This window comes from Taudactylus pleione, unplaced genomic scaffold (assembly GCF_031769625.1).
Source record: "Taudactylus pleione unplaced genomic scaffold, aTauple2 ptg000352l, whole genome shotgun sequence".
Taxonomy (NCBI): Eukaryota; Metazoa; Chordata; class Amphibia; order Anura; family Myobatrachidae; genus Taudactylus; species Taudactylus pleione.
This window is the reverse complement of record NW_028284753.1, coordinates 4649032-4673460: the sequence shown is the minus strand read 5'-3', so window position 1 is coordinate 4673460 and position 24429 is coordinate 4649032. Positions and strand designations below refer to the sequence as shown.

At 34.9% G+C, this 24429-nt stretch overlaps 1 protein-coding gene and 1 long non-coding RNA gene across 5 annotated transcripts in view; one reads left to right on the top strand and one right to left on the bottom strand.

Annotated features, from left to right (window-relative positions):
• LOC148508630 (heat shock factor protein 3-like) overlaps positions 1-2861 on the bottom strand; it is a 67065-nt gene extending 64204 nt beyond the window's left edge. Inside the window, exon 1 of one of the 2 annotated variants that reach the window (XR_015869566.1) lies at positions 2513-2861. Coding sequence is in view for 1 of the 2 variants with exons in the window: in XM_088444240.1 (XP_088300366.1) it covers positions 2513-2623 (111 nt within the window). In the remaining variant the exon portion in view is untranslated. The remainder of the gene's footprint in view (positions 1-2512) is intronic. The other variant, XM_088444240.1, reaches the window with a different exon arrangement.
• Positions 2862-2994: 133 nt separating this feature from the next.
• Positions 2995-24429, top strand: part of LOC148508628 (uncharacterized) — a 67841-nt gene continuing 46406 nt past the window's right edge. The window contains exons 1-5 of one of the 3 annotated variants that reach the window (XR_015869559.1): positions 2995-3078; positions 7006-7109; positions 13012-13115; positions 18966-19069; positions 21039-21088. This is a non-coding gene — a long non-coding RNA (uncharacterized LOC148508628). Of the gene's footprint in view, positions 3079-7005; positions 7110-13011; positions 13116-18965; positions 19070-19476; positions 19532-21038; positions 21089-24429 lie in introns of those variants that run through there. The other 2 variants (XR_015869560.1, XR_015869558.1) reach the window with 2 other exon arrangements.

The window sequence follows — 24429 nt, the reverse complement described above, 5'->3', positions numbered from 1 at the left end:
TTACAGAAAGCAATTTGGAAGAAAGTACATTGAATAACTTTCTGACATCTATCAGATTCGGACCCTATAGCACATCTCTACCATGATTTCATGACTCAAAGGTTGTTTCAAGTGTGGACATGACATATGCCCCATAGCATATAATTCCAATGTCTTAAATTGCAACACTAATATTCTTATTTAAATTAAATTCACTTTAAATCCACTGTTTTTACATTAAGTAAAATGTATATACTCTTTACCTTGATAAGATACTTGCCATATTTTAAATATTGACAGATGGAAATAAAAGATGAGAGCAATAGCATAGCCAATTTAAATGCAGTGACAAAAGCTAGTGTACTAATGCGTACCTGTATGGGGAGATTCAATTAAATGTGAGGATTCAGCAGTGTGCGCCTGTTCAAACATATACTAGTGAGGTGACCTTACCAGATCATCCAGGTTATAGTAGTGCACAAGGCACAGAAATGAACCTTGCGGATAATTGAATAGCCTCCTTAAAATTAGGATAAATTGGTTACATAAAATAACCAGGAGTACTTACATGAGAAGCTTAATGGCAATTTGTCAAAATTGCAGATTTGTAAAGTTTTTTGCTGCAGGATTTAAAGCTGTGATTTTTTTTTTTTTAAGGCAAAACCAGGCTAGTTGGGAACAGTATTGCAAGATGTAACTGACTATATTGGGAGTAAACTTGAGAGAGGAAGCTCTAAGGAACAGGGCATTGCTCAAGTTAGGAGAGTGAGCTAGGTTATACCACATTTACACCAAAATCACAGGTCCAAGAAAGGTTTTTAACACATTTCTAACCCGTGTCACAGCTGCTCAGACCCCTTTCACACCGTATGTTGTACCCGGGTCATCCTCATTCACAAGCAACCAGAGTCAGCCCTGCAAAACTTGTGTGTGTCATTAGAAAAGACGTTTTTCAGCCTCACATAGATAAGGACATAAAAAGTGGATGGTGACTGCTAAATCGCATTGCATTTTTTTCAAGGCTGACGAGATACCAGTGTGAAGCCCAGAGTTCCACATTTTTTACTGTTTCACACTGCACATGAAAGCATGATGCAGCTGCTTACAATATTTCTGTAGACTGTTACATCTTTGACAGTGCCTGTCATTTGTTTGCAAACCTTCTCGCCACTTATTGCTAACAGCTCCATAACTTCTGCATCCTGCCAGGTAGCCATGATGTGTATTCTGCAGGGCGCTTGCAGATAAGCGCACCAGAAGCTCCAATCACCCCTTTTTTTTGTGACCCGTGTCAGATATCCCGGATTGCACCGTTCACACCTCACCGTTACCCTTGTTAGTACCTTGTAGACCCTGGTAGCGACCACGGTTGGATTCCTGGGACACACAACATGCCACGACCCAGGTTGTAAGTCTGGTGAGAAAGGGGTATTAATGTGTGGCAGCCAGAGCACTAATGTGTACTTTGGCAGAAAATGGAGTGAACAAGAAGCAGGGATCATCTCTATTGGATACGTGGTGATTAGTGGATGGAGCTGTACCGTAAACACATGTGGAGCCCTGCTATATCCTAAGGTCTCTGACTGCAGACATGGCACATGAAATAGCCTGTGAGCACAGAAAGAAGACATTCACATCTATAGGTTCAATGACTTTACAGCATTTTTCCTGAAATATCAGGAGCCTAATATCAGGAGCCTGGATTAAAAAAAAAAAAAAAAAAAAAAACACACACACATACATACACACACACATACTTATAGTGCCCAGATCAGTATGCCACAGGCAGGGTACTAGTTAATTCACGCATAACATCAGCTGTGGCATAACGGATAGCTCTCGCTGGTCACCATAGACACCAGTTGGTTCTCTGACAATAGAATCACATTCAAATAGAAAATGGCAGCTGCTCAAATCAATCTGGCAGTACACTTCAGGTGCATGAAAGGGGGGGTTATACCACGTAGAATCACGTTGTAAGGAATAAGAAAATGGCACTAGTCCCATACCGGTGTACCACCAATTTTATGTCAATAAACAAAACAAAAAAAAATCTACTTGAAATGCATTTACAAAAAAAGAACCATCACAGGGCTTATAGGATTGGGGTCCAGAGTAATTATGTCATCATGATTCTACTTTTCCAACAAGTGCCACACGGGATAGCACCACATATCTAATGTACTGTCCACCAAGCAAAAAAGCTCCTCTCTGTTTGCTAGGAGGACAGCTCGTTGGATTTGCAGGGCATCGCCTTACTTTCCCATGTGGCGCTTATTAGGAAATGAATATCATGATGAGGAGTACCTTGTCTGTGGAATTCCGATCTCTGTTCCTGGGTCAAGAGACTTGTTGAGCCACCACAAATTTGTATGGTGCTCAATATAGTACTGGAAATATATATATATGTATGTGTGTGGTCATGTAGCCCGGCGAGGTGTGGTGCATGTAATGTGTGCTGTGCTGTGTTGCACGGGTGTACTTTGTACTATGTAGGTCAGGGTGGCCGGTCACTAGGGGAGAGCAGCATTACCCAGTTCCAGGCGATGACATCGCTGTTGCTCGGGTCTTCTACCAGGGTCCAGAGCTTCATGAGGAAAGCGGGAACCGGGGGAGACCCAATGGTAGCTGTGGGCTCCTTCATGTTATTACCGGGAACCGAGCTCGGACAGCGTCTGTACAACTACGACCTCCGTGAGAGCTGCCCAGTAACAGCAGCAGCAACTACGTAAACACTGAGGAAGACACAGATCAGACAACGGCCTCTTCCGAGAGACGCACAGCCACAGCCCGCCCTCTTCCCAAAGCGCAGCCGCAGCGCTGACTGACTGGCCGAGCCCTATGAGTAAGCAGGGCACAGGGTCACAGCCGCCCTATCACACACGCAGTAGCATCAGGGATGTGCTGCTGCTATGGGTAACTTTCTTGTTAAAGTGGGGACAACTTCTACTTCTTTAGCTGGCCTTCATGGACATAAACTGCACTTCCGCCCTCACTGACGTCACTTCCAGGTCTCTAGCAAGAAGGGGAAATAAGCGCTACCCTGCTGCTATAGGAACCGTCCGATGAGGATATAGGAAAAGCAGAGAAAACGTTTTAGTATGTGTACAATGGTCGAGGGGTGTGTGTTATAGACAGTAAATAGATAAGTATGACTGGAATCCTGTAGTTGGATACAAATAGAAACCAACGCCAGCTCCAACCGTTCACATAAAGTTACCTTATTAGCCCACCAATGTCATAGAGCATTTTATGGCCATTGTTTATCCGTTGTTTATATATCCTCAGCATCTTATAGAGAATATTTAGTTATGCACATCAGTCCCTGCTCCCAGTGAAGCTCACAGCCAATTCATTTAAAGGGAACAGATCTCTTAGGACAGAGGTTCACAACAGTTCAGGTTTTAGAGATCTCCATGGTTGAGCACAGGTGACCTAATTAGTACCTCAGTCAATTTGATGTAAACACTTGTGCTCATCCATGGATATCTCTAAAATCTGAGCTGTCAGGGAGCCTTGAGAACCGAGTTTGGGACCTCTGCCCTAGGAATGAATAAATAAATACACACTAGATGATAAAAGTGATCTATGTGGACGATAACAATATAGTTCATATCGTCTAGTGTGCATTAATGATATCCCCAGTTGGCTGTACATGCAGGTCAATCTGGGGATATCGTGAGCGATGCGCAGCATGGCCCCGCTCCCCCCTACGCCGTTGTTGGACGGTATCGGCAAGTGTGTATACACTTGCCAATGCCGGTCCCGCCGCCGCCAATGTTGACGCATACACACATCGTCTAGTGTGTATGCGGCTTTAAGGTTGATACACACCTCACCTATATATCTGCAGATAGACTCATCTGCAGATATGAAAACAAAGTAAAATCCCGCACAAGAGAAAAACGTACACTACAATGAATACCTATATATATATTTAATAATCCTTATTACTTCTCATATTTATATTCCAAGTGATTTTCAAGTATAGTAATCCATTATTAATTGTTCCTTATATCTAAATACTTTGTCACTTGGATGGTGCAACCGCTAACTCTATATATCACATATGCTTTAGAAACAAGAAGAAAAAAGATAGAGTTCTTTTCGGTGCACTCTAATACATTGTAGTGTACCACTTAATATAAGATGTAATGTATGTATTAAAATATTAAATCTTTATTTGTCAAATTATTAAAATATATCCTGGGGTACCATCTTGCGAAATATAAAATCAATAACTCATATTTAAAGAAATAAAAAAAACAAAAAACAATAAGGAGTGAATGATATCAAAAATATATGTGAAAATAAAAAGTTTTCCAAATACCGCTGTCTTTTTATTATATGCTTATTACCACTGATAAGTTTCCCTAATCCGATGTAGATCGATATATTAGTATGTACTGATATCTTTTTTCCTGTTGCTTCAAGCTGTTGCCAAAGTAATAATTAAATTATACTTATCAGTTTTCTGGTTCTCATATAATATACCAATATATCAGAGAGTAATGTTAACCATTTATCATCCTGGTTCTCTCCGTATATATCACATTCTGCTACTATTTATTCATTATGTAATATCATCCCATTTATTGAGGACAATGAAATATGTATTCAATTCACCCTATCACAGGCATATATTCCTCAATCTCTACAGATTCCACAGAGTACATATAATCTTATTCCCGATATCATCAACTGTAGTAATGATGTGGTGTTACACTGCCATTTGTTGTTACACGTGTGGCATCCCTGCACACACAGATTATCGGCAAACAGATCTCCCCCTTACTCATATCAATACATGATTATCATCACTAGGGAAACATACAGGAATATCCCGTTTATGTAATTATTGCCACTAATACATTTCTAGTCGGGTGTTGATCGATCTATCGGTATATGCTGAAATTACTTTTATTATTACTACGAACTGTTGTCAACTTAATAAATTAATTCTAAGTATCAGTTTTCTAGTTCTCTTAGAATATATCCGTGTGTCAGAGAGTAAAGTAACCAATTGTCATTCTGGTTCTCTCCGTTTATGTTACACTCTGATACTATTTAATCATTTAATAATATCACCCCATGTACTGAGAACAATGGAATATATGTATTTAATTCACCCTATCACAGATATATATTTCTCACTCTTTATAAACTCCACAGAGTGTAAATAGTCTTATTCCTAGTCTCATAAGTTACAGTTATGATATGGTGATATTACACTGTTGTTTGTTATTGCACGTGTGGCGTCCGTGCATACATAAATTACCAGCAAACAGAAGTTCCCCTTGATCACATCAAATACACAATTATTATCACTAAGGAAACATTCAGGGATATATTATTACTAATATTAAGTGAAGTTATGGTTAGCTTCACATTCTACATGTCAAAATACATGAGGCAGCGGTATGTGTGGAAACGCCGACGCGCATTTCGCATAAGGCTGCTTTTTCAAGGCAAATCAACCAGAGCGCTATTTCCTCTGATCCTATATACCCTTGACCTTTATCATCATTGGTCCGTTCAAATCATCTCATTACCTCGCTGTCTTTCCACAGGCATCAGCGTGTCTCGTCAGTTCTCTTTCATACACCCGCTGTTAACGCCTTCCAGTGAACATAGTATTCTTTCAATTGCAGCCGTTATGGCCCTGACGTCATATCTTTATTTATTTGGACTCATCATGAAATGTATACACATTGAATCTACCTCACTTACTTAATAATCTAACTATATTCTGTTATAAATAATATTATAACGATATTTTATAAATACTATACTCCTAATTATTGTTGCATGTTACATATATAATATAATATTTTATAAATATAACTCATGTCACATAATCTCCATATGTAATAATTAGCCATAATAAGTATGTATATATATAGAGCATAAATTCTCAAATGACATCCACCCTATACTTATAATTAATTAATAAATATTAAATACATAAATTAATCAAATAAGTGATTAAAAGTGTATAATTATTATATTAAATTAATAATAATTTCTCTAAACTTCAAATATGTGATTTTAATAATGTGTGTGTGTAAAATAAATAAAATAAACTTAACAGACATAAAAATATATAAATAAAACTGTGCAAACTCATGAAAAAATACATTATTAAGTGATAACTTTTTATATTAAATCCCTAATGTGTATATATATATGTAATGTGTAAAAAAAGTGTGTGCATAATTATTATAAGTGTAAAATATACTTCAATAAAAAGACTTAGGGTGTCACATCTACATACAATTTATAAAATCCATAAATCTATATATATCGATAGGAGGACAACCTATACTGATATATGTGACATGAAAAATATCCATTTCATAACCAGTATAAATTCATAACATTAACCCAATGATTCCAATTTAAATTCATATATTTTGAAATGCATTTATCTCATATTTAGGGTTTCCAGGGACCTGGAATAACCCTATCCTCATAATTAGATTTTGGATATAAAGAAGGTGCATTCAATCCATATAAAAGTGTATAGTATTTATATTATTATAAGAAGGCAGTGTATTGATTACTTTCATTTAGTCCATGAGGCTCAATGCTATTCATCAGGAAAATCAATCTTGCTTCCCTCATTAGTAATTCTTTATGTACGTCACCTCCCCTTATTCCTAGTTTGATTTTTTTCAATGCCAAAGGCTTTCAGATGACTTGGGTCACAATTATGTTTTTTCAGAAAATGTCTAGCTACGCTAGTTAATGGTTTAGATTTAGATTGATCCATTTTAGCATTTTTTACATTCCCAACGTGCTCCAAGATCCTCTGTTTTAGTTGTCGGCTCGTCATCCCTATATATTTAAGGTTGCATGTACAGTACAGGCAATAGATTACTCCAATTGTACTACAATTGATATATTCCTTAATAACAATCGTATTACCATATCTGTCCATGGTTTCTTTTTTCTGTTCAATATAATTGCATGCTTTGCATCTAGTGCATGTATAGCATCCCATAATTTTATCTCTCTGTTTTCCAGCTCGTCTAAAATGGCTATGAACCAAATGATCCCTCAAATTGGGAGACTTCCGCCAACTAATATCCACTCTATTTCCAAGAATTTCTACTAGGTCCGGATCCAAGGTGAGTACATTCCAATGTTTTTGTAGTATTTGACGAATCTCTTTCCAATCTTTACAGAATGAGGATATGAATCTCACTCTTGGCTCTTTTCCTTCTTTTTTATTTCTTTTTGTATTAGTCATGATCAGAGATTCTCTGTTTTGGTTTCTAGTGAAGTGGTATCCTCCTCTAATCATCCTCCTACTATAACCTCTGTTTTTCAATCTGTCAGTTAATTCTACTGCTTGTTCTTCAAAGGTATCTTTTTCGGAGCAGTTTCTTCTTGTCCTCAAAAACTCTCCTCTCTGTATTCCTTTAATGGTTGCTGGAAAATGCGAGCTTTCTGCATGGAGAATACTATTTGTTGCAGTCATCTTGCGGAACATATCTGTGATGATCTTACCTTCATCTGATATCTCTATTTTTAGATCTAAGAATGTGACCATCTTTTGGCTTGCCTCCATAGTGAATTTTAAATTCAAGGTATTATTATTCAGTATCTTTATGAATTCCTGTAACATGTCTCTCTCTCCCTCCCAAATAATAAAAATGTCATCTATATACCTAAACCAAGCTGTTACATGTTCAGTATATAGATCAAGTTCCGAGGTGAAGACATGCTTCTTCTCCCACCACCCGAGGTACAAATTAGCGTATGTGGGAGCACAAGTACTCCCCATCGCTGTACCCCGGGTCTGTGGGTAGAACCTTTCATTAAAGGTGAAATAGTTTTTAGTGAGTACGAATCTCAAAAGCTTGACTAAAAATCGTTGAACTCATTTCTCTCCCCCATGTTCAGGAAGAATTCAACAGCTTGTATCCCCACTTCATGATTTATACTCGTATACAAGGATTCGACATCACATGTACAAAACCATGTGTTCGATGTTACTGTCAGATTTTGTAATTTTCCCAAGATGTCTAAAGTGTCCCTTGTATAGGAGGGTAGTTCTTCTACAAATTTACGTAAGTTCTTATCCAAAAAGGTACTCACTTTTTCAGTTAACCCTCCTATACCTGAGACAATCGGTCTACCCGGTGGCTTTTCCATATTCTTATGTACCTTGGGTAAGGCATAAAAGGTTGGTGTCTTCGGATGATCAATCCATAGGTACTCTTTTTCCATTTTAGTAATAGTTCCATTCGCAAAATGTTGTTCGATAATTTTCTTATATTCCCCTAAAAAGTTTGCAGTAGGGTTGAATATCAATCTCTTATAACAATCTGTGTTTTGGAGTTGTCCTAATATCTCATTGATATAGTCCTCTTTGTTCCAGAGGACTATATTTCCCCCTTTATCTGAGGGTTTGATCTCAATATCCTCCCAACTCTCTATCTCCTTCAAGGCTTTATATTCATCTTTAGTTAAATTATAACCATTGTAGGGATGCTTTTCTATATACAGTCTGTCAAAGTCTCTTGAGACCAACTCTAAATATGTCCTCACTTGTGGACAGATGTTGAGATTGGGACAGAAAGTTGATTGTTTTTTAAGAGACATATCCCTTATGATACCACTATTTTGAGTCTTCCCTTCTTCCAAAAGTTCTTCTAGAATCTGCAGAGTTCCCATATCTCCTTCATCAAGATGTTGAGGATCATGTCTAAAATCTGGATCCACCTCCAACAGTTTCTCTTTATTTTTGAAAAATTTCTTTAATAATATCTTTCTGATATAAAGATTAAGATCTTTTTCTAGGACAAATCTATCCATTTTCCTAGTCGGCGAGAAGGATAAACCTTTTGTGAGAATATGATGATGGAACTTATTTAATTCTTTATCTGTCAAATTAATAATCTGTAAAGTATCATGCTCTTTCACTTTCTGAACATTCTGTATTTCCTCTGTGTATTCTTTCCCCAATCCCCTCTCTTTTCCTTACATTCCCTCCTCCTCCTTCCTCTTCTGATCTTTCTAGGGGTCCGGGATTGCTGAGAGTTGATTTTGGGCCTACTCCTAAAAAATATTGTTGTTTCCTTTGATAGGAACCACTGGTATGTGAACTGTTTGAGCTCTCTCCCTCTGATGTTTCGGAAGCTGATGGTCTCATTTGTTTCCTCTGATTATTCTTTTTATTCCTATTCCACTTGAAAACCGTATCATTAGTGTAGTCATTCCTATCACGTAAAAATTTCTGTTGTTTTCTCTCAATAATGTCCTTTTCAAATGTTCAATTTCACTCTTATACTTCTCATAGGTTTTTTGAAAGGTTTCCAGATTTTCATAGGTTTTTAATTTCTCTCCTAGAATGATGATTTCTTTATTGTATTCTTCCAAGATTCTTTCATCATGCTTTATTAATATATCTATCAGTTCCCTAGAACATTTCAACAATACCTTTTCCCATTCTTTTTTCAAAATTTCATCCAGTTCGTAGGCTGGGAATATCTTGGGTCTAAGCCCCCTTGGAGTCATGTTATTCTCTTGATAGTTATGGAACATTGTTTTATTCCAAAATACTTTACTTTGTTTTTGAAGAAGATACTTCAATTCAATGAGATCCGTGGACCAATTCACATTACTACTATTCTCCCCTTTATTAAGCATGGTTCCAAAAACTGAATTCGCTTCTGTTTTCCATTTATCCTGTCTCTGTATCAGATCCTGGCTAAGACTAAACGAGGACATGATGATTTATTGCTCTGGTTGATTATTATTAAATGTATGGTACCCTTGTTCAATATTATAGAATAAATTACTCTGTGCTGGGATTTAGTCGAAATGAACTGAGACAGAATCAGTTCTACAGGCTACATAAATCATGAAAACAAAGTAAAATCCCGCACAAGAGAAAAACGTACACTACAATGTATACCTATATATATATTTAATAATCCTTATTACTTCTCATATTCATATTTATATTCCAAGTGATTTTCAAGTATAGTAATCCATTATTAATTGTTCCTTATATCTAAATACTTTGTCACTTGGATGGTGCAACCGCTAACTCTATATATCACATATGCTTTAGAAACAAGAAGAAAAAAGATAGAGTTCTTTTCGGTGCACTCTAATACATTGTAGTGTACCACTTAATATAAGATGTAATGTATGTATTAAAATATTAAATCTTTATTTGTCAAATTATTAAAATATATCCTGGGGTACCATCTTGCGAAATATAAAATCAATAACTCATATTTAAAGAAATAAAAAAAACAAAAAACAATAAGGAGTGAATGATATCAAAAATATATGTGAAAATAAAAAGTTTTCCAAATACCGCTGTCTTTTTATTATATGCTTATTACCACTGATAAGTTTCCCTAATCCGATGTAGATCTATATATTAGTATGTACTGATATCTTTTTTCCTGTTGCTTCAAGCTGTTGCCAAAGTAATAATTAAATTATACTTATCAGTTTTCTGGTTCTCATATAATATACCAATATATCAGAGAGTAATGTTAACCATTTATCATCCTGGTTCTCTCCGTATATATCACATTCTGCTACTATTTATTCATTATGTAATATCATCCCATTTATTGAGGACAATGAAATATGTATTCAATTCACCCTATCACAGGCATATATTCCTCAATCTCTACAGATTCCACAGAGTACATATAATCTTATTCCCGATATCATCAACTGTAGTAATGATGTGGTGTTACACTGCCATTTGTTGTTACACGTGTGGCATCCCTGCACACACAGATTATCGGCAAACAGATCTCCCCCTTACTCATATCAATACATGATTATCATCACTAGGGAAACATACAGGAATATCCCGTTTATGTAATTATTGCCACTAATACATTTCTAGTCGGGTGTTGATCGATCTATCGGTATATACTGAAATTACTTTTATTATTACTACGAACTGTTGTCAACTTAATAAATTAATTCTAAGTATCAGTTTTCTAGTTCTCTTAGAATATATCCGTGTGTCAGAGAGTAAAGTAACCAATTGTCATTCTGGTTCTCTCCGTTTATGTTACACTCTGATACTATTTAATCATTTAATAATATCACCCCATGTACTGAGAACAATGGAATATATGTATTTAATTCACCCTATCACAGATATATATTTCTCACTCTTTATAAACTCCACAGAGTGTAAATAGTCTTATTCCTAGTCTCATAAGTTACAGTTATGATATGGTGATATTACACTGTTGTTTGTTATTGCACGTGTGGCGTCCGTGCATACATAAATTACCAGCAAACAGAAGTTCCCCTTGATCACATCAAATACACAATTATTATCACTAAGGAAACATTCAGGGATATATTATTACTAATATTAAGTGAAGTTATGGTTAGCTTCACATTCTACATGTCAAAATACATGAGGCAGCGGTATGTGTGGAAACGCCGACGCGCATTTCGCATAAGGCTGCTTTTTCAAGGCAAATCAACCAGAGCGCTATTTCCTCTGATCCTATATACCCTTGACCTTTATCATCATTGGTCCGTTCAAATCATCTCATTACCTCGCTGTCTTTCCACAGGCATCAGCGTGTCTCGTCAGTTCTCTTTCATACACCCGCTGTTAACGCCTTCCAGTGAACATAGTATTCTTTCAATTGCAGCCGTTATGGCCCTGACGTCATATCTTTATTTATTTGGACTCATCATGAAATGTATACACATTGAATCTACCTCACTTACTTAATAATCTAACTATATTCTGTTATAAATAATATTATAACGATATTTTATAAATACTATACTCCTAATTATTGTTGCATGTTACATATATAATATAATATTTTATAAATATAACTCATGTCACATAATCTCCATATGTAATAATTAGCCATAATAAGTATGTATATATATAGAGCATAAATTCTCAAATGACATCCACCCTATACTTATAATTAATTAATAAATATTAAATACATAAATTAATCAAATAAGTGATTAAAAGTGTATAATTATTATATTAAATTAATAATAATTTCTCTAAACTTCAAATAAGTGATTTTAATAATGTGTGTGTGTAAAATAAATAAAATAAACTTAACAGACATAAAAATATATAAATAAAACTGTGCAAACTCATGAAAAAATACATTATTAAGTGATAACTTTTTATATTAAATCCCTAATGTGTATATATATATGTAATGTGTAAAAAAAGTGTGTGCATAATTATTATAAGTGTAAAATATACTTCAATAAAAAGACTTAGGGTGTCACATCTACATACAATTTATAAAATCCATAAATCTATATATATCGATAGGAGGACAACCTATACTGATATATGTGACATGAAAAATATCCATTTCATAACCAGTATAAATTCATAACATTAACCCAATGATTCCAATTTAAATTCATATATTTTGAAATGCATTTATCTCATATTTAGGGTTTCCAGGGACCTGGAATAACCCTATCCTCATAATTAGATTTTGGATATAAAGAAGGTGCATTCAATCCATATAAAAGTGTATAGTATTTATATTATTATAAGAAGGCAGTGTATTGATTACTTTCATTTAGTCCATGAGGCTCAATGCTATTCATCAGGAAAATCAATCTTGCTTCCCTCATTAGTAATTCTTTATGTACGTCACCTCCCCTTATTCCTAGTTTGATTTTTTTCAATGCCAAAGGCTTTCAGATGACTTGGGTCACAATTATGTTTTTTCAGAAAATGTCTAGCTACGCTAGTTAATGGTTTAGATTTAGATTGATCCATTTTAGCATTTTTTACATTCCCAACGTGCTCCAAGATCCTCTGTTTTAGTTGTCGGCTCGTCATCCCTATATATTTAAGGTTGCATGTACAGTACAGGCAATAGCTTACTCCAATTGTACTACAATTGATATATTCCTTAATAACAATCGTATTACCATATCTGTCCATGGTTTCTTTTTTCTGTTCAATATAATTGCATGCTTTGCATCTAGTGCATGTATAGCATCCCATAATTTTATCTCTCTGTTTTCCAGCTCGTCTAAAATGGCTATGAACCAAATGATCCCTCAAATTGGGAGACTTCCGCCAACTAATATCCACTCTATTTCCAAGAATTTCTACTAGGTCCGGATCCAAGGTGAGTACATTCCAATGTTTTTGTAGTATTTGACGAATCTCTTTCCAATCTTTACAGAATGAGGATATGAATCTCACTCTTGGCTCTTTTCCTTCTTTTTTATTTCTTTTTGTATTAGTCATGATCAGAGATTCTCTGTTTTGGTTTCTAGTGAAGTGGTATCCTCCTCTAATCATCCTCCTACTATAACCTCTGTTTTTCAATCTGTCAGTTAATTCTACTGCTCGTTCTTCAAAGGTATCTTTTTCGGAGCAGTTTCTTCTTGTCCTCAAAAACTCTCCTCTCTGTATTCCTTTAATGGTTGCTGGAAAATGCGAGCTTTCTGCATGGAGAATACTATTTGTTGCAGTCATCTTGCGGAACATATCTGTGATGATCTTACCTTCATCTGATATCTCTATTTTTAGATCTAAGAATGTGACCATCTTTTGGCTTGCCTCCATAGTGAATTTTAAATTCAAGGTATTATTATTCAGTATCTTTATGAATTCCTGTAACATGTCTCTCTCTCCCTCCCAAATAATAAAAATGTCATCTATATACCTAAACCAAGCTGTTACATGTTCAGTATATAGATCAAGTTCCGAGGTGAAGACATGCTTCTTCTCCCACCACCCGAGGTACAAATTAGCGTATGTGGGAGCACAAGTACTCCCCATCGCTGTACCCCGGGTCTGTGGGTAGAACCTTTCATTAAAGGTGAAATAGTTTTTAGTGAGTACGAATCTCAAAAGCTTGACTAAAAATCGTTGAACTCATTTCTCTCCCCCATGTTCAGGAAGAATTCAACAGCTTGTATCCCCACTTCATGATTTATACTCGTATACAAGGATTCGACATCACATGTACAAAACCATGTGTTCGATGTTACTGTCAGATTTTGTAATTTTCCCAAGATGTCTAAAGTGTCCCTTGTATAGGAGGGTAGTTCTTCTACAAATTTACGTAAGTTCTTATCCAAAAAGGTACTCACTTTTTCAGTTAACCCTCCTATACCTGAGACAATCGGTCTACCCGGTGGCTTTTCCATATTCTTATGTACCTTGGGTAAGGCATAAAAGGTTGGTGTCTTCGGATGATCAATCCATAGGTACTCTTTTTCCATTTTAGTAATAGTTCCATTCGCAAAATGTTGTTCGATAATTTTCTTATATTCCCCTAAAAAGTTTGCAGTAGGGTTGAATATCAATCTCTTATAACAATCTGTGTTTTGGAGTTGTCCTAATATCTCATTGATATAGTCCTCTTTGTTCCAGAGGACTATATTTCCCCCTTTATCTGAGGGTTTGATCTCAATATCCTCCCAACTCTCTATCTCCTTCAAGGCTTTATATTCATCTTTAGTTAAATTATAACCATTGTAGGGATGCTTTTCTATATACAGTCTGTCAAAGTCTCTTGAGACCAACTCTAAATATGTCCTCACTTGTGGACAGATGTTGAGATTGGGACAGAAAGTTGATTGTTTTTTAAGAGACATATCCCTTATGATACCACTATTTTGAGTCTTCCCTTCTTCCAAAAGTTCTTCTAGAATCTGCAGAGTTCCCATATCTCCTTCATCAAGATGTTGAGGATCATGTCTAAAATCTGGATCCACCTCCAACAGTTTCTCTTTATTTTTGAAAAATTTCTTTAATAATATCTTTCTGATATAAAGATTAAGATCTTTTTCTAGGACAAATCTATCCATTTTCCTAGTCGGCGAGAAGGATAAACCTTTTGTGAGAATATGATGATGGAACTTATTTAATTCTTTATCTGTCAAATTAATAATCTGTAAAGTATCATGCTCTTTCACTTTCTGAACATTCTGTATTTCCTCTGTGTATTCTTTCCCCAATCCCCTCTCTCTCTTTTCCTTACATTCCCTCCTCCTCCTTCCTCTTCTGATCTTTCTAGGGGTCCGGGATTGCTGAGAGTTGATTTTGGGCCTACTCCTAAAAAATATTGTTGTTTCCTTTGATAGGAACCACTGGTATGTGAACTGTTTGAGCTCTCTCCCTCTGATGTTTCGGAAGCTGATGGTCTCATTTGTTTCCTCTGATTATTCTTTTTATTCCTATTCCACTTGAAAACCGTATCATTAGTGTAGTCATTCCTATCACGTAAAAATTTCTGTTGTTTTCTCTCAATAATGTCCTTTTCAAATTGTTCAATTTCACTCTTATACTTCTCATAGGTTTTTTGAAAGGTTTCCAGATTTTCATAGGTTTTTAATTTCTCTCCTAGAATGATGATTTCTTTATTGTATTCTTCCAAGATTCTTTCATCATGCTTTATTAATATATCTATCAGTTCCCTAGAACATTTCAACAATACCTTTTCCCATTCTTTTTTCAAAATTTCATCCAGTTCGTAGGCTGGGAATATCTTGGGTCTAAGCCCCCTTGGAGTCATGTTATTCTCTTGATAGTTATGGAACATTGTTTTATTCCAAAATACTTTACTTTGTTTTTGAAGAAGATACTTCAATTCAATGAGATCCGTGGACCAATTCACATTACTACTATTCTCCCCTTTATTAAGCATGGTTCCAAAAACTGAATTCGCTTCTGTTTTCCATTTATCCTGTCTCTGTATCAGATCCTGGCTAAGACTAAACGAGGACATGATGATTTATTGCTCTGGTTGATTATTATTAAATGTATGGTACCCTTGTTCAATATTATAGAATAAATTACTCTGTGCTGGGATTTAGTCGAAATGAACTGAGACAGAATCAGTTCTACAGGCTACATAAATCATGAAAACAAAGTAAAATCCCGCACAAGAGAAAAACGTACACTACAATGTATACCTATATATATATTTAATAATCCTTATTACTTCTCATATTCATATTTATATTCCAAGTGATTTTCAAGTATAGTAATCCATTATTAATTGTTCCTTATATCTAAATACTTTGTCACTTGGATGGTGCAACCGCTAACTCTATATATCACATATGCTTTAGAAACAAGAAGAAAAAAGATAGAGTTCTTTTCGGTGCACTCTAATACATTGTAGTGTACCACTTAATATAAGATGTAATGTATGTATTAAAATATTAAATCTTTATTTGTCAAATTATTAAAATATATCCTGGGGTACCATCTTGCGAAATATAAAATCAATAACTCATATTTAAAGAAATAAAAAAAAACAATAAGGAGTGAATGATATCAAAAATATATGTGAAAATAAAAAGTTTTCCAAATACCGCTGTCTTTTTATTATATGCTTATTACCACTGATAAGTTTCCCTAATCCGATGTAGATCGATATATTAGTATGCACTGATATCTTTTTTCCTGTTGCTTCAAGCTGTTGCCAAAGTAATAATTAAATTATACTTATCAGTTTTCTGGTTCTCATATAATATACCAATATATCAGAGAGTAATGTTAACCATTTATCATCCTGGTTCTCTCCGTATATATCACATTCTGCTACTATTTATTCATTATGTATTATCATCCCATTTATTGAGGACAATGAAATATGTATTCAATTCACCCTATCACAGGCATATATTCCTCAATCTCTACAGATTCCACAGAGTACATATAATCTTGTTCCCGATATCATCAACTGTAGTAATGATATGGTGGTGTTACACTGCCATTTGTTGTTACACGTGTGGCATCCCTGCACACACAGATTATCGGCAAACAGATCTCCCCCTTACTCATATCAATACATGATTATCATCACTAGGGAAACATACAGGAATATCCCGTTTATGTAATTATTGCCACTAATAAATTTCTAGTCGGGTGTTGATCGATCTATCGGTATATGCTGAAATTACTTTTATTATTACTACGAACTGTTGTCAATTTAATAAATGAATTATAAGTATCAGTTTTCTAGTTCTCTTAGAATATATCCGTGTGTCAGAGAGTAAAGTAACAAATTGTCATTCTGGTTCTCTCCGTTTATGTTACACTCTGATACTATTTAATCATTTAATAATATCACCCCATGTACTGAGAACAATGGAATATATGTATTTAATTCACCCTATCACAGATATATATTTCTCACTCTTTATAAACTCCACAGAGTGTAAATAGTCTTATTCCTAGTCTCATAAGTTACAGTTATGATATGGTGATATTACACTGTTGTTTGTTATTGCACGTGTGGCGTCCGTGCATACATAAATTACCAGCAAACAGAAGTTCCCCTTGATCACATCAAATACACAATTATTATCACTAAGGAAACATTCAGGGATATCTTATTACTAATAGTAAGTGAAGTTATGGTTAGCTTCACATTCTACATATCAAAATACATGAGGCAGCGGTATGTGTGGAAACGCCGACGCGCGTTTCGCATAAGGCTGCTTTTTCAAGGCAAATCAACCGTTCAAATCATCTCATTACCTCGCTGTCTTTCCACAGGCATCAGCGTGTCTCGTCAGTTCTCTTTCATACACCCGCTGTTAACGCCTTCCAGTGAACATAGTATTCTTTCAATTGCAGCCGTTATGGCCCTGACGTCATATCTTTATTTATTTGGACTCATCATGAAATGTATACACATTGAATCTACCTCACTTACTTAATAATCTAACTATATTCTGTTATAAATAATATTATAACGATATTTTATAAATACTATACTCCTAATTATTGTTGCATGTTACATATATAATATAATATTTTATAAATATAACTCATGTCACATAATCTCCATATGTAATAATTAGCCATAATAAGTATGTATATATATAGAGCATAAATTCTCAAATGACATCCACCCTATACTTATAATTAATTAATAAATATTAAATACATAAATTAATCAAATAAGTGATTAAAAGTGTATAATTATTATATTAAATTAATAATAATTTCTCTAAACTTCAAATAAGTGATTTTAATAATGTGTGTGTGTAAAATAAATAAAATAAACTTAACAGACATAAAAATATATAAATAAAACTGTGCAAACTCATGAAAAAATACATTATTAAGTGATAACTTTTTATATTAAATCCCTAATGTGTATATATATATGTAATGTGTAAAAAAAGTGTGTGCATAATTATTATAAGTGTAAAATATACTTCAATAAAAAGACTTAGGGTGTCACATCTACATACAATTTATAAAATCCATAAATCTATATATATCGATAGGAGGACAACCTATACTGATATATGTGACATGAAAAATATCCATTTCATAACCAGTATAAATTCATAACATTAACCCAATGATTCCAATTTAAATTCATATATTTTGAAATGCATTTATCTCATATTTAGGGTTTCCAGGGACCTGGAATAACCCTATCCTCATAATTAGATTTTGGATATAAAGAAGGTGCATTCAATCCATATAAAAGTGTATAGTATTTATATTATTATAAGAAGGCAGTGTATTGATTACTTTCATTTAGTCCATGAGGCTCAATGCTATTCATCAGGAAAATCAATCTTGCTTCCCTCATTAGTAATTCTTTATGTACGTCACCTCCCCTTATTCCTAGTTTGATTTTTTTCAATGCCAAAGGCTTTCAGATGACTTGGGTCACAATTATGTTTTTTCAGAAAATGTCTAGCTACGCTAGTTAATGGTTTAGATTTAGATTGATCCATTTTAGCATTTTTTACATTCCCAACGTGCTCCAAGATCCTCTGTTTTAGTTGTCGGCTCGTCATCCCTATATATTTAAGGTTGCATGTACAGTACAGGCAATAGATTACTCCAATTGTACTACAATTGATATATTCCTTAATAACAATCGTATTACCATATCTGTCCATGGTTTCTTTTTTCTGTTCAATATAATTGCATGCTTTGCATCTAGTGCATGTATAGCATCCCATAATTTTATCTCTCTGTTTTCCAGCTCGTCTAAAATGGCTATGAACCAAATGATCCCTCAAATTGGGAGACTTCCGCCAACTAATATCCACTCTATTTCCAAGAATTTCTACTAGGTCCGGATCCAAGGTGAGTACATTCCAATGTTTTTGTAGTATTTGACGAATCTCTTTCCAATCTTTACAGAATGAGGATATGAATCTCACTCTTGGCTCTTTTCCTTCTTTTTTATTTCTTTTTGTATTAGTCATGATCAGAGATTCTCTGTTTTGGTTTCTAGTGAAGTGGTATCCTCCTCTAATCATCCTCCTACTATAACCTCTGTTTTTCAATCTGTCAGTTAATTCTACTGCTCGTTCTTCAAAGGTATCTTTTTCGGAGCAGTTTCTTCTTGTCCTCAAAAACTCTCCTCTCTGTATTCCTTTAATGGTTGCTGGAAAATGCGAGCTTTCTGCATGGAGAATACTATTTGTTGCAGTCATCTTGCGGAACATATCTGTGATGATCTTACCTTCATCTGATATCTCTATTTTTAGATCTAAGAATGTGACCATCTTTTGGCTTGCCTCCATAGTGAATTTTAAATTCAAGGTATTATTATTCAGTATCTTTATGAATTCCTGTAACATGTCTCTCTCTCCCTCCCAAATAATAAAAATGTCATCTATATACCTAAACCAAGCTGTTACATGTTCAGTATATAGATCAAGTTCCGAGGTGAAGACATGCTTCTTCTCCCACCACCCGAGGTACAAATTAGCGTATGTGGGAGCACAAGTACTCCCCATCGCTGTACCCCGGGTCTGTGGGTAGAACCTTTCATTAAAGGTGAAATAGTTTTTAGTGAGTACGAATCTCAAAAGCTTGACTAAAAATCGTTGAACTCATTTCTCTCCCCCATGTTCAGGAAGAATTCAACAGCTTGTATCCCCACTTCATGATTTATACTCGTATACAAGGATTCGACATCACATGTACAAAACCATGTGTTCGATGTTACTGTCAGATTTTGTAATTTTCCCAAGATGTCTAAAGTGTCCCTTGTATAGGAGGGTAGTTCTTCTACAAATTTACGTAAGTTCTTATCCAAAAAGGTACTCACTTTTTCAGTTAACCCTCCTATACCTGAGACAATCGGTCTACCCGGTGGCTTTTCCATATTCTTATGTACCTTGGGTAAGGCATAAAAGGTTGGTGTCTTCGGATGATCAATCCATAGGTACTCTTTTTCCATTTTAGTAATAGTTCCATTCGCAAAATGTTGTTCGATAATTTTCTTATATTCCCCTAAAAAGTTTGCAGTAGGGTTGAATATCAATCTCTTATAACAATCTGTGTTTTGGAGTTGTCCTAATATCTCATTGATATAGTCCTCTTTGTTCCAGAGGACTATATTTCCCCCTTTATCTGAGGGTTTGATCTCAATATCCTCCCAACTCTCTATCTCCTTCAAGGCTTTATATTCATCTTTAGTTAAATTATAACCATTGTAGGGATGCTTTTCTATATACAGTCTGTCAAAGTCTCTTGAGACCAACTCTAAATATGTCCTCACTTGTGGACAGATGTTGAGATTGGGACAGAAAGTTGATTGTTTTTTAAGAGACATATCCCTTATGATACCACTATTTTGAGTCTTCCCTTCTTCCAAAAGTTCTTCTAGAATCTGCAGAGTTCCCATATCTCCTTCATCAAGATGTTGAGGATCATGTCTAAAATCTGGATCCACCTCCAACAGTTTCTCTTTATTTTTGAAAAATTTCTTTAATAATATCTTTCTGATATAAAGATTAAGATCTTTTTCTAGGACAAATCTATCCATTTTCCTAGTCGGCGAGAAGGATAAACCTTTTGTGAGAATATGATGATGGAACTTATTTAATTCTTTATCTGTCAAATTAATAATCTGTAAAGTATCATGCTCTTTCACTTTCTGAACATTCTGTATTTCCTCTGTGTATTCTTTCCCCAATCCCCTCTCTCTCTTTTCCTTACATTCCCTCCTCCTCCTTCCTCTTCTGATCTTTCTAGGGGTCCGGGATTGCTGAGAGTTGATTTTGGGCCTACTCCTAAAAAATATTGTTGTTTCCTTTGATAGGAACCACTGGTATGTGAACTGTTTGAGCTCTCTCCCTCTGATGTTTCGGAAGCTGATGGTCTCATTTGTTTCCTCTGATTATTCTTTTTATTCCTATTCCACTTGAAAACCGTATCATTAGTGTAGTCATTCCTATCACGTAAAAATTTCTGTTGTTTTCTCTCAATAATGTCCTTTTCAAATTGTTCAATTTCACTCTTATACTTCTCATAGGTTTTTTGAAAGGTTTCCAGATTTTCATAGGTTTTTAATTTCTCTCCTAGAATGATGATTTCTTTATTGTATTCTTCCAAGATTCTTTCATCATGCTTTATTAATATATCTATCAGTTCCCTAGAACATTTCAACAATACCTTTTCCCATTCTTTTTTCAAAATTTCATCCAGTTCGTAGGCTGGGAATATCTTGGGTCTAAGCCCCCTTGGAGTCATGTTATTCTCTTGATAGTTATGGAACATTGTTTTATTCCAAAATACTTTACTTTGTTTTTGAAGAAGATACTTCAATTCAATGAGATCCGTGGACCAATTCACATTACTACTATTCTCCCCTTTATTAAGCATGGTTCCAAAAACTGAATTCGCTTCTGTTTTCCATTTATCCTGTCTCTGTATCAGATCCTGGCTAAGACTAAACGAGGACATGATGATTTATTGCTCTGGTTGATTATTATTAAATGTATGGTACCCTTGTTCAATATTATAGAATAAATTACTCTGTGCTGGGATTTAGTCGAAATGAACTGAGACAGAATCAGTTCTACAGGCTACATAAATCATGAAAACAAAGTAAAATCCCGCACAAGAGAAAAACGTACACTACAATGTATACCTATATATATATTTAATAATCCTTATTACTTCTCATATTCATATTTATATTCCAAGTGATTTTCAAGTATAGTAATCCATTATTAATTGTTCCTTATATCTAAATACTTTGTCACTTGGATGGTGCAACCGCTAACTCTATATATCACATATGCTTTAGAAACAAGAAGAAAAAAGATAGAGTTCTTTTCGGTGCACTCTAATACATTGTAGTGTACCACTTAATATAAGATGTAATGTATGTATTAAAATATTAAATCTTTATTTGTCAAATTATTAAAATATATCCTGGGGTACCATCTTGCGAAATATAAAATCAATAACTCATATTTAAAGAAATAAAAAAAAACAATAAGGAGTGAATGATATCAAAAATATATGTGAAAATAAAAAGTTTTCCAAATACCGCTGTCTTTTTATTATATGCTTATTACCACTGATAAGTTTCCCTAATCCGATGTAGATCGATATATTAGTATGCACTGATATCTTTTTTCCTGTTGCTTCAAGCTGTTGCCAAAGTAATAATTAAATTATACTTATCAGTTTTCTGGTTCTCATATAATATACCAATATATCAGAGAGTAATGTTAACCATTTATCATCCTGGTTCTCTCCGTATATATCACATTCTGCTACTATTTATTCATTATGTATTATCATCCCATTTATTGAGGACAATGAAATATGTATTCAATTCACCCTATCACAGGCATATATTCCTCAATCTCTACAGATTCCACAGAGTACATATAATCTTGTTCCCGATATCATCAACTGTAGTAATGATATGGTGGTGTTACACTGCCATTTGTTGTTACACGTGTGGCATCCCTGCACACACAGATTATCGGCAAACAGATCTCCCCCTTACTCATATCAATACATGATTATCATCACTAGGGAAACATACAGGAATATCCCGTTTATGTAATTATTGCCACTAATAAATTTCTAGTCGGGTGTTGATCGATCTATCGGTATATGCTGAAATTACTTTTATTATTACTACGAACTGTTGTCAATTTAATAAATGAATTATAAGTATCAGTTTTCTAGTTCTCTTAGAATATATCCGTGTGTCAGAGAGTAAAGTAACAAATTGTCATTCTGGTTCTCTCCGTTTATGTTACACTCTGATACTATTTAATCATTTAATAATATCACCCCATGTACTGAGAACAATGGAATATATGTATTTAATTCACCCTATCACAGATATATATTTCTCACTCTTTATAAACTCCACAGAGTGTAAATAGTCTTATTCCTAGTCTCATAAGTTACAGTTATGATATGGTGATATTACACTGTTGTTTGTTATTGCACGTGTGGCGTCCGTGCATACATAAATTACCAGCAAACAGAAGTTCCCCTTGATCACATCAAATACACAATTATTATCACTAAGGAAACATTCAGGGATATCTTATTACTAATAGTAAGTGAAGTTATGGTTAGCTTCACATTCTACATATCAAAATACATGAGGCAGCGGTATGTGTGGAAACGCCGACGCGCGTTTCGCATAAGGCTGCTTTTTCAAGGCAAATCAACCAGAGCGCTATTTCCTCTGATCCTATATACCCTTCATCATCATTGGTCCGTTCAAATCATCTCAATACCTCGCTGTCTTTCCACAGGCACCAGCGTGTCTCGTCAGTTCTCTTTCATACACACGCTGTTAACGCCTTCCAGTGAACATAGTATAGATCGATCAACACCTGACTAGAAATGTATTAGTGGCAATAATTACATAAACGGGATATTCCTGTATGTTTCCCTAGTGATGATAATCATGTATTGATATGAGTAAGGGGGAGATCTGTTTGCCGATAATCTGTGTGTGCAGGGATGCCACACGTGTAACAACAAATGGCAGTGTAACACCACCATATCATTACTACAGTTGATGATATCGGGAATAAGATTATATGTACTCTGTGGAATCTGTAGAGATTGAGGAATATATGCCTGTGATAGGGTGAATTGAATACATATTTCATTGTCCTCAATAAATGGGATGATATTACATAATGAATAAATAGTAGCAGAATGTGATATATACGGAGAGAACCAGGATGATAAATGGTTAACATTACTCTCTGATATATTGGTATATTATATGAGAACCAGAAAACTGATAAGTATAATTTAATTATTACTTTGGCAACAGCTTGAAGCAACAGGAAAAAAGTAATCTGCAGATATATCTGCATATCTGCAGTCTGTGCAGAACATATGTTCTGCATACAGACTGCCCGATCTGTCGTGACTGACGTCACAACTGGGCTGGCATTTACATGCGCCCGACCATTTAAGCTGTCAATGACTGCCGGCCCGTGCAGCAAGTGTACGGGTGGTCGGCTGATCACCTCAATATATCTACATATATATTGGGCATCGATTGTGCAGCACAGCCAATGCGATGTGTCTGTGACAACGTCTTTCACATACATATCGCTGGTACACACTGGCGGACGCACAGTTGAGTTGAGCAGCCGATATGTCGACCAGTGTGCACCCAGCGTAAGGAATGATTTTTCATTCCACTTTATGAA